We start from the raw sequence: 12,084 nt of genomic DNA on the forward strand, positions 1-12,084 counted from the left end.
CCACAGTGCTGTTCGGGAGGGAGTTCCAGGATTTTGACCCAGCGACGATGAAGGAACGGCGATATATTTCCAAGTCGGGATGATGTGTGACTTGGAGGGGAACGTGCAGGTGGTGTTGTTCCCATGTACCTGCTGCTCTTGTTCTTCTAGGTGGTGGAGGTCGCGGGTTTGGGAGGTGCTGTCGAAGAAGCCTTGGCGAGTTGCTGCAGTGCATCCTGTGGATGGTACACACTGCAGTCACTGTGCCTGGTGGTGAATGGAGTGAATGTTTCGGGTGGTGGATGGGGTGCCAATCAAGCGGGCTGCTTTATCTTGGATGGTGTTGAGCTTCTTGAGTGTTGTTGGAGCTGCACTCATCCAAGCAAGTGGAGAGTATTCCATCACACTCCTGACTTGTGCCTTGGAGATGGTGGAAAGGCTTTGGGGAGTCAGGAGGTGAGTCACTCGCCACAGAATACCTAGCCTCTGACCTGCTCTCATAGCCACAGTATTTATATGGCTGGTCCAGTTAAGTTTCTGGTCAATGGTGGCCCCCAGGTTGTTGATGGTGGCGGATTCGGCGATGGTAACGCCATTGAATGTCTAGGGGAGGTGGTTAGACCCTTCCGCCAATGGGAACAGTTTCTCTCTATCTACTCTGTCTGGACTCTTCATGATTTTGAACACCTCTATCAAATCTCCTCTCAACCTTCTCTGTTCCAAAGAGAACAACCCCAGCTTCTCCAGCTTATCCACGTAACTAAAGTCCCTCATCCCTGGAATCATTCTAGTAAATCTCTTCTGCACCCTCTCTAAGGCCTTCACGTCTTTCCTAAAGTGCAGTGCCCAGAACTGGACACAATACTCCAGTTGTGGCCGAACTAGTGTTTTATGAAGGTTCATCATGACTTCCATACTTTTGTACTCTATGCCTATATTTATAAAGCCTAGGTTCCCAGCTGCTTTTTTAACCGCTTTCTCAACCTGCCCTGCCACCTTCAACGATTTGTGCACATATACCCGTGGATCTCTCTGTTCCTGTAACTCTTTTAGAATTGTGCCCTCTAATTTATGTTGCATCTCCTAATTTTTCCTACCGAAATGCATCACCTTGCATTTTTCTGTGTTAAATTTTATCTGCCACGTGTCTGCCCATTCCACCAGCCTGTCTATATCCTCGTGAAGTCTATCACTATCCTCCTCACTGCTCACTACATTACCAAGTTTTGTGTCATCTGCAAATTTTGAAATTGTGCCCTGTACACCCAAGTCCAAGTCATTAATATATATCAAGAAAAGCAGTGGTCCCAGCACTGACCCCTGGGGTACACCACTGTACACCTCCCTCCAGTCCGAAAAACAACCATTCACCACTACTCTCTGTTTCCTGTCATTTAGACAATTCTGTATCCATGTTGTTACGGGCAACAACAACAACAACAGTGCCTTTAACATAGTAAAATGTCTCAAGGCGCTTCACAGAAGTGATTATCAAACAAAATTTGACACCAAATCTCATAAGGAGATATTAGGACAGGTGACCAAAAGCTTGGACAAAAAGGGAGGTTTTAAGGAGTGTCTTAAAGGAGGAGAGAGAGGTTTAAGGAGTGAATTTCAGAGCTTAGGGCCTAAGCATCTGAAGGCATGGCACCAATGGTGTAGTGATGGAAATTTGGTCATTATCTGGTCATTACCTCATAGCTGTTTGTGGGATCTTGCTGTGCACAAATTCGCTGCTGCGTTTCCTATATTACAACAGTGACTACACTTCAAAAAAGTACTTCATTGTCTGTAAAGTGTTTTCGGACGTCCTGAGATCGTGAAAGTCACCGTATAAATGCAAGTCTTTCTTTTTGTTTTTACCTTTTATAAGATGTGACTATGGCAACACTGTCCATTTATACCATGGGGGCAGGTCTCTGCCTCACAACCCTAACCCTCTGAGTCAGAAGATCATTGGTTCGAGTGATGAGCAGCAATCCCAGTGCCTCAGTAGGACTATTTTGCCAGCTCCATTGTTGTCTTGGGAAGCAAATGCAAAGAAAGATCAGCAAATGTCTTGTATCATAAAGATTGTGGGGTAATTTCTTGGCAGAGTCTGCCTTAGGGTTTCTAACCTTCCAGGGTCGCCCTGGAGCCTCCAGGAATTAAAGAATACTCTTCAGGACACTGCTGCCGCAAAACACCCGGGAGAAAAATCATAAAGGTGTTCAACAAAATTGTGCTTTTAAAAAAATTGCTTTGAACACTTTTTTTACTGGTTAGAAAAATATTGAAGGTGGGGATAAAAGGCAGTCAAGATTCATCCAATCGGGTAATGAATAGTCTGTTCACACTTCGATTGGCCGTGGGTAGGCAGGGCACCGCGAGGATGGACATGTTGGTCGACCAATGGTGGGCGTGTGGGGGGCGGGGCGGTTGGAGGAGGGAGGTCATGTGATGACACCTCCAGGAATGCGTCCAACCAGAGTTGGCGACAGTAGTCTGCCTCGATGGGAGGAAGGGTCGGAGAATTGGGTACAGAGTACAGCCCGGCATCAGGGCAGAGTACAATCACAGCATTCCCAACTTATCGACTGGAGCAGTGTTTAAAAATGAACCCCTATCGAAGGCCAATTGGGGTGACGTTGTGTGGTAGTTGAATGAAATAAAGCCTCAGTGGAGTTCTTTGAAGATGTAACTAGTAGAATAGATAAGGGGGAACCAGTGGATGTGGTTTATTTGGATTTTCAGAAGGCTTTCGATAAGGTCCCATACAGGAGGTTAGTGAACAAAGTTAGAGCACATGGAATTGGGGGTAATATACTGGCATGGATTGAGCATTGGTTAACAGACAGAAAACAGAGAGTAGGAATAAACGGGTCTTTTTCAGGTTGGCAGACTGTGACTAGTGGGGTACCGCAGGGATCGGTGCTTGGGCCCCAGCTATTCACAATATATATCAATGATTTGGATGAGGGGACCAAATGTAATATTTCCAAGTTTGCTGATGATACAAAACTAGGTGGGATCGTGAGTCGTGAGGAGGATGTAAAGAGGCTTCAAGGGGATATGGACAGGCTCAGTGAGTGGGCAAATACATGGCAGATGGAATATAATGAGGAAAAATGTGAAGTAGGAAAAACAGAAATGCAGAGTATTTTTTAAATGGTGAGAGATTGGGAAATGTTAATGTTCAAAGGGACCTGGGTGTCCTTGTACACCAGTCACTGAAAGCTAACATGCAGATGCAGCAAGCAGTTAGGAAGGCAAATGGTTTATTGGCCTTTATTACAAGAAGATTTGAGTACAGGAGTAAAGATGTCTTACTGCAGTTATACAGGGCCTTGGTGAGACCACACCTGGAGTATTGTGTACAATTTTGGTCCCTAAGAAAGGATATATTTGCCATAGAGGGAGTGCAACGAAGGTTCACCAGACTGATTCCTGGGATGGTGGGATTGTCGTATGAGGAGAGATTGAGTAGACTAGGCCTGTATTCTCTAGAGTTTAGAAGAATGAGAGGTGATCTCATTGAAACATATAAAATTCTTACAGGGTAGATGCAGGGAGGATGTTTCCCCTGGCTGCGGAGTCTAGAACCAGGGGTCACAGTCTCAGAATAAAGGGTCGGCCATTTAGGACTGAGATGAGGAGAAATTTCTTCACTCAGAGGGTGGTGAATCTTTGGAATTCTCTACCCCAGAGGGCTGTGGAGGCTCAGTCATTGAGTACATTCAAAACAGAGATCGATAGGTTTCTAGATATTAAAGGCATCAAGGGATATGGGGACAGTGCAGGAAAATGGTGTTGAGGTAGAAGATCAGCCATGATATTATTGAATGGTGGAGCAGGCTCGAGGGGCCGGATGGCCTACTCCTGCTCCTATTTCTTATGTTCTTATCACTATTTATGCAAAAATAGGGGGGAAAGTGACAAAGAGTCAGAGCTGATTAGTCCCAATGCAACAATAAGGAAAGTGTTTTTTAATGGAGATTAATTAATGCACAGTGCTGCACAGATCAAGACAGTAAATGAGTCTCTAGTCACCAAAGCCAAGTATAATTCTCCAAAAGTCGAGCGAGTGGCGTGGGATTTCTGGCAGTGATTGGTTTTATACCTGAAGTTAATGCGGATGTAGATCTGAGTTGACTCCGGATCGAATTGTAGTCAGACTGGCCAATCCACGGTTCCTCAGTCCCCTCTACTCCATGTCCACTATCTCATTGAATGGCGGAACAGGCTCGAGGGGCTAGGTGGCCTACTCCTGTTCCCATGTCCGAATGGGCCCTGACTCCAGATTTCACCGCAGGGTGCAGTTTCACCTTTAATGGCTTCCGGCCTAAAGATTCACCAAATCAGGAATAAACGTTGGGAATTCGAGAGCCCCCTGCTCCCCTCCTCTTCGCCCACACCAGCCTCTGCCCATTCATTTTAATGTAGAGGCTGCACTGGAATTCCTGATACATGTTCCCAGTACATGGAGATGTGAGCTGGGAATACTAAAGATGAAAATGTGTCCCTAGAACTGTAATAGAAAGAAAGATCTTGCATTTCTATAGTGCCTTTCACGACCTCAGCACCCCAAAGTGCTTTACAGCCAACAAAGTACTTTAAAAGTGTAGTCACTGTTATAATGTAGGAAACGCGGCAGCCAATTGGCGCACAGCAAGATCCCACAAACAGCAATGTAGTAATGACCAGATAACCTGTTTTCATGATGTTGGTTGAGGGATAAATATTGGCCCAGGACACTGAGGAGAACTCCCCTGCTCTTCCTTGAATAGTGCAATGGGATCTTTTACATCCACCTGAGAGGGCAGATGGGGCCTTGGTTTAACGTCTCATCCAAAAGACGGCACCTCCGACAGTGCAGCACTCCCTCGGTACTGCACTGGGAGTGTCAGCCTGGATTATGCGCTGAAGTGGGGTTTGAACCCACAACTTTCTGACTCAGGCGAGAGAGAGAGAGAGACCCACTGAGCCACGGCTGACACTGCTGAGTGCATGTGTAGCCGATAACAGACACTGGGGTAAAATTCAGCTGTGGCTCGTTTTCAGATGTGCAATCAATGATGCGCATGGAGCACATGCCCCAATCGGGAAGCCTCAGGTCCACCTGAAATTCGGACTCAGGCCTCATTTCAGTAATTTGGAGGAGCTGTGTCTGGAGGCAGTGGCCCTGTGTGCGGGGGGGGGGCGGGGGGCACGGGATAGGACAGCGGGAGGGAGACCGATCACGGGCCGGCAATGGTCCTCAGGATTGCTGCGAAACGCTTCTGCTCCTCTTGGCTCTGCAGGGACATTTTTGGGTGGCAGTTGCTGCTTAGTCCTCAGAGACCTCTGGAGAATCCCGAGCCGGGCCCAGGACCCTGTTCTGCTCAACACTCACCAGTTTAGTGCATGGTTCTCAAAAACAGGCGTTGGGCTCCCCACTTGTAAGGGGGTCCGACGCCTGTTTCAGGCGAGTCGCTACCGGCATCTCGGCAGCCGCCTGTGCCAGTTTGTCATCGCCTGCTCCACTGGCGCTGACTGGGCGCGGGGCGTTGCTCACCGAAATCGGCTCTTGTTGCACCATTTTTACACCTGTGAAATGGGCACCATAAGGTCCAATTTCCACCCCAGTGACCTTCATGGGGACCCCAGTCAGGTTTTGCTGCAGTTCAATAACGCCGGCTAATTGGAAATTACGGAATTGAATTCTGATACAATTGGGACATCGTTGTATGGGGAAATTATTTTAATTTCCTTTTCACTGAGCGAATGGTGTTGATTGTATTTGTTTGGAATATCAATTATTACTGGTGATATAAAGGAGACTAAAGATAAATCAAGGGCAGGAACTTATTGGATCCAATGTAAGTACAAAAAAAATGGTAATGGAGAAAATAATGGGACTTAAGATAGATAAATCTCCAGGACCTGATGGCTTCTACCCCAGGGTATTAAAAGGAACGGGTGAAGAAGTGACAGCAGCGTTAGTCATAATCTTCCGAAGCTTTCTTGATTAGGGAGTTGTTCCAATGGATTGGAAATTTGCTAATGTTACTCCATTATTTAAGAAGGGTGGGAGAGAGAAACCAGGTAACTACAGGTCTGTCAGTTTAACTTCAGTAGTGGGGAAGCTACTAGAATCTGTTATTAGGGACAGAGTGACTGAGCACTTGGACAAATATGAGCTGATCAGAGAGAGTCAGCATGGGTTTGTGAAGGGTAGGTCATGATTGACTAATCTAGTTAGAATTCCTTGAGAATGTCACTGATAAGGTAGACAAGGGATATTATCTATATGGACTTCCTGAAGGCATTTGATAAGCTTCCACAAAAGAGGTTATTAGCAAAGATGAGAGTGCATGGAATTGGAGGTAGCCTTTTGACTTGTGTTGGTAATTGGTTGGGAGATAGGAGACATGGAGTAGGGATAAAGGGTATGTATTCTGATTGGCAGGATGTGAAAAGTGGTGTTTCTTAGGGATCTGTTCTGGGGCCACAACTTTTCACCATATTTATTAGTGATTTGGATGAAGGAATAGAGAGTTGTATACCCAAGTTTGCAGATGACACTAAGTTAGGAGGGACAGTAAATAGTGCAGATGGGAGCAGCAAAGTTACAAAGGGAGATAGACAGACAAAAACTGTGGCAAATGGAGTTTAACGTGGGCAAGTGTGAGGTCATCCACTTTGGACCCAAGAAAGATAAATCAGAGTACTTTTTAAATGGTGAGAAACTAGGAACTGTGGAGGAGCCGAGAGATTCAGGGGTCCAAGTTCACAAATCATTAAAAGCTAGTGGACAGCTACAAAAAATAATCAAAAAGGCCAATGGAATGTTGGCCTTTATCTCAAGGGGGCTGGAATACAGAGGGGAGGAAGTGATGCTTCAGTTGTATAGAAGAGACTGCATTCAGTTCTGGGCCCCGCCCCTCAGGAGGATATATTGGTCTTGGAGGGGGTGCAGTGCAGATTCACCAGAATGATACCGGGGCTAAAAGGGTTAAATTATGAGGACAGGTTGCACAGACTAGGCTTGTATTCCCTCGAGTTTAGAAGATTGAGGGGTGATCAGATCGAGGTGTTTAAAATGTTACAAGGATTTGATAGGGTAGATACGGAGAAACTATTTCCTCTGGTGGGGGGAGTCCAGAACAAGGGGGCATAATCTTATAATTAGAGCCAGGCCGTTCAGGAGTAAAATCAGGAAGCATTTTTTCACACAAAGCTTAATAGAAATCTGGAATTCTCTCCCTCAAAAGGCTGTGGATGCTGGGGGTCATTTGGAGCTTTCAAGACTGAGATCGATGGATTTTTGTTGGGTAAGGGTATCAAGGGATATGGAGCAAAGGCGGGTAAATGGAGTTGAGATACAGATCAGCCATGATCTGATTGAATGGTGGAACAGGCTCGAGGGGCTGAATGGCCTCCTCCTGTTCCTAATGTTCCACTGCTCTTTTTGATATATTAATGACCTGGACTTGGGTATAGAGGGTAGAATTACAAAGTTTGCAGAAGACACAAAACTCGAAAATGTAGTAAACAATGTGGAGGATAGTAACAGACTTCAGGAGGACAGAGACAGACTGGTGAAATGGGCAGACACGTGGCAGATAAAATTTAATGCAGAGAACTGTGAAGTGATACATTTTGGTAGGAAGAATGAGGAGAGGCAATATAAACTAAATGGTACAATTTTAAAGGGGATGCAGGAACAGAGAGACCTGGGGGTGTATGTACACAAATCTTTGAAGGTGACAGGACAGGTTGATAAAGCCATTAAAAAAGCATATGGGATCCTGGGCTTTATAAACCGATGATGTGGAGATGCCGGTGATGGACTGGGGTTGACAATTGTAAACAATTTTACAACACCAAGTTATAGTCCAGCAATTTTATTTTAAATTCACAAGCTTTCGGAGGCTACCTCCTTCCTCAGGTGAACGATGTGGAAATGATTTCCACATCGTTCACCTGAGGAAGGAGGTAGCCTCCGAAAGCTTGTGAATTTAAAATAAAATTGCTGGACTATAACTTGGTGTTGTAAAATTGTTTACAATTTATAAACCGAGGCATAGAGTACAAAAGCAAGGAAGTTATACTAAACCTTTATAAAACACTGGTTAGGCCTCAGCTGGAGTATTGTGTTCAATTCTTTAGGAAGGATGTGAAGGCCTTAGAGAGGGTGCGGAAGAGATTTACTAGAATGGTACCAGGGATGAGGGACTTCAGTTATGTGGAGAGACTGGAGAAGCTGGGATTGTTCTCCTTAGAACAGAGAAGGTTAAGGGGAGATTTGATCGAGGTGTTCAAAATCATGAATGGTTTTGACAGAGTAAATAAGGAGAAACTGTTTCCAGTGGCAGAAGGGTCAGTAACCAGAGGACACAGATTTAAGGTGATCGGCAAAAGAGCCAGAGGCGACATGAGGAAACAATTTTTTTACGCAGCAAGTAGTTTTGATCTGGAATGCGCTGCCTGAAAGGGCGGTGGAAGCAGATTCAATAATAACTTTCAAAAGGGAATTGGATAAATACTTGAAGGGGGAAAAAATTTACAGGGCTTTGGGGAAAGAGCAGGGGGAGTGGGATTAATTGGATAGACCTTTCAAAGAGCCGGCACAGGCACGATGGGCCGAATGGCCTCCTCCTGTGCTGGAGCTAATATGATATTATGATGCCAAGCAAACATTGCTCCCTGTATACAGATTGCAGTTATCACTTTGCCTATTAATGGGTGCGAATTGTAATATTGTTTGGATGTAAACTCTGAGCCCAGCTCCTTTCTTACACCTTTTCCTTTTTTCTCTCCTCCCTGTTTGTCCCTCGTGCTGTTTGTTTTATTCCTACGTTCTGGTTGCTTGTAGACATTTCAGTCAGTCTGCTTGCTGTAGTCGTCAGTTTCTGTGGGCTTGCCCTGTTGGTAGTGTCTCTGTTTGTATTTTGGAAGCTGTGCTGGCCGTACTGGAGGAATAAAGATCTTACTTCTAATGCAAATAACGTCCCCCAGCAAACTTCCAGCGATGCCCCAGAAGTTGTGGAAACTCCAGAGAGCAAAAAGGAAATTAAGGAGGTTAAAGAGAATGGGAAGAATTCGGTCGCGTTACTGGCAACCGCCATGAAAATCAGCCAGACCTCTCCAGATATACCAGCAGAGGTTCAAGCTGCTCTCAAGGAGCATCTCCTGAAACAAACGCGCGTTCAACGGCAAACCACAGAACCCACGACTTCCTCCAGGTTAGTGCCCGTCCAACCACAACTACTTACTTTTATTGGGTGCAGGGAGGAGGGGGTTACGGTCGTGTTGTGGTCATGTTACTGGACTAATAATGCAGTCGAACACGAGTTCAAAATCCCACCCTGGCCATTCACAAATGTGAATTCAGTTAAAAAGAATTAAAGAATAGAACTTGCATTTATATTGTTCCTTTCATGACCTCAGGGTGCCCCAAAGCACTTTATAGCCAAAGAAGTATTTTTTTGAAGTATCACAGTAGGTACAGTACAGGAGGACGACCATTCGGCCCATCATGCCCGTGCCAGCTCTTTGAAAGAGCTATCCAATTAGTCAATAAGTTGATTAAAATATTTTTGATGCAGCTTCTGGTGTAACCCACGTGTAGAAACTGTGCCTGGACTAATAATCCAGAGATCGTGAGTTCAAATCCCACCAGGGCAGTTTGAGAATTGGAACTCAGTTTTGAAAAAAGATATCTGGAAACAATAAACTGACATCAATTAAAAAAAAAGTGACCATGAAGTTGTTGTATTATGTTAAACCTTTACAAATCACTGTAAGGCCTCAGCTAGAGTATTGTGTACAATCCTGGGCACCACACTTTAGGAAGGATGTGAAAGCCTTGGAGAGGGTGCAGAGGAGGTTTATCAGGATGATACCAGGGATGAGAGACTTCAGTTGTGTGGAGAGACTGGAGAAGCTGGGATGGTTCTCCTTAGAGCAGAGAAGGATAAGGGGAGATTTAATAGAGGTGTAAAAAATCATGAATGGTTTTGATAGAGTAAATAAGGAGAAACTGTTTCCAGTGGCAGAGGGGTCGGTAACCAGAGGACACAGATTTAAGGTGATCGACAAAAGAACCAGAGGGGGAGAGGGGGAGAATTTTTTTTACGCAGCGAGTTGTTCTGATTTGGAATGCGCTGCCTGAAAGTCGGTGGAAGCAGATTCAGTAATAACTTTCAAAAGTGATTTGGATAAATACTTGAAATGGAAAAAATTTACAGGGTTATGGGGAAAGAGCAGGGGAGTGGGACTAATTGGATAGATCGCTCAAAGAGCCGGCACAGGCACGATGGGCCGAATGGCCTCCTCCTGTACTTTACCTACTATGATACTATGAAGCTGTTGTAAAAGCCGAAGGTCAGGGGTGGAAGGTTGTGTGTGGGGGAGGATTCGGCTGTCGGTTAAGGAGGGTGTGGCACTCGTGATGTGAGAGGTGGTGAGAGATGTGTTGGTGTGAGGATGGGGGTGTCCATCATGGAGTTAAAGGCGCCCTTACCCAGAGGGTAGTATGAAGGGTTAGTCGGGTGGGTGTTGCTTTAAGAGGGTTGGAGGATGCGGACCCGGAAAGGTTGAGGGTCACTGTTACTTTAAGCAGGGGCAGAGCGGCAGCCACAGTGGAGCCGGTCGACAGACACCCCCATTGGGATCCTTGGAGAGACAGAGCTCCGAGGAGGAGGCTTTCTGGGACTAGGGGCGGCTTGTAAACACATGGGTAGGGTCAGCCCGGGGCCAGCCCGAATCTCCGGGCCCGGGGCCAGCCCGGCTCTCCGGGCCCGGGGACAGCCCGGCTCTCCGGGCCCGGGGCCAGCCCGGCTCTCCGGGCCCGGGGCCAGCCCGGCTCTCCGGGCCCGGGGACAGCCCGGCTCTCCGGGCCCGGGGCCAGCCCGGCTCTCCGGGCCCGGGGACAGCCCGACTCTCCAGGCCCGCACACTCTGCTGCCATACCCCCTGCCTCCCATTAGGATGTGGTAGAGCGGTGGACCGATGGGGAAACCTGTCCCTCGTCCGGTTGATTTGAGAATGAGTTTGGGGAAGTCAGGCGTCCCCAAAAATGTTTCTGGGGAGAGAGGAAAGCATCACAATAAAATGAGAAACGAGTGTCAATGATTAAACAATGTGAAGGAAGGGGTTAAAAAACAGTTACTTGGGAAGCCAGTAATCAATAGGTGATGTTAGAGTCCTGGTCAGATGACCAACTCCTCACTTACACTTGTCAGAAGTGCTAGGAGGAGCTGTTGGGCCGGTTTTTTTTGGGTGTAAAGTTACACCGATTGCAGGAACGGTGTAATCCCAGGAAACTTCCATGTACTCGTACTGCCGATATACAAATGCGCCCTGAGGGGCCCTGATGGGCGTAAGAGCTGCAACTGTTAAAAACATCGAGGACATTGGTCCTTAGCCTTTTCTTTCAGTTTGACACCGTCTCTTACCTGGTTTGTTGGCCATGGATTCTTAACCACACAAGTGCAACCTTTGCCATCGAGGAGTGTGGTACTGGTTTTGTATCGTATCAAAAATAACTCTTCCCGCTGTTTGTCTGCAGATTTACCCATTAACAGTTCAGCCCAGTTTACTGAGGTCAATTTATTTCTCATCTCTTTTTGCCTTACTTAAATTCAAAAACCTTGGTGTATGACTCTCCCTTTTCCCTCTCAAACCTAATATCAAATCCAATTATATTATGGTCACTATTTGTTGGTTCTAAAACATACTGTTCTTAAAAAAAAAACTGTCCCGAATACATTCTAGAAATTCATTGCCTTCACGACTTGAGCTGTTCTGTTTCTCCCAGTCATTGTGAAAATTAAAGCCTCTCATTATGACCACATTGTTTACGCGACATGCTCCTCTGATCTCTGTATTTATACACCCCCCATGAGACAGGAGTGTGGGCCACAGAATGAACGCTATCGTATTAGAGCTTTATCTCCACTCCCAGTGTGGGTCACAGAATGGGCCCCATTTATATATATATATATATAAAAAAATATATATTACAGCTCTTACTGGGTAGGCCTCTTTTTCCAGTTATTCCAATATTTCATTAATTTGTGTTGCAAAAGTGAAATACATGATAATTAAATTTTAATGTGCAACATCGATTCATTGTGTTTGA

At 45.8% G+C, this 12,084-nt stretch overlaps 1 protein-coding gene across 1 annotated transcript in view; it reads left to right on the forward strand.

Moving 5' to 3' along the window:
• syt10 (synaptotagmin X) overlaps positions 1-12,084 on the forward strand; it is a 56,310-nt gene that overhangs the window by 16,301 nt on the left and 27,925 nt on the right. Inside the window, exon 2 of the mRNA XM_068000012.1 lies at positions 8,816-9,185. Coding sequence (XP_067856113.1) covers positions 8,816-9,185 — 370 coding nt within the window. The remainder of the gene's footprint in view (positions 1-8,815; positions 9,186-12,084) is intronic.

This window comes from Heptranchias perlo, chromosome 18, assembly GCF_035084215.1.
Source record: "Heptranchias perlo isolate sHepPer1 chromosome 18, sHepPer1.hap1, whole genome shotgun sequence".
Lineage (NCBI taxonomy): Eukaryota > Metazoa > Chordata > Chondrichthyes > Hexanchiformes > Hexanchidae > Heptranchias > Heptranchias perlo.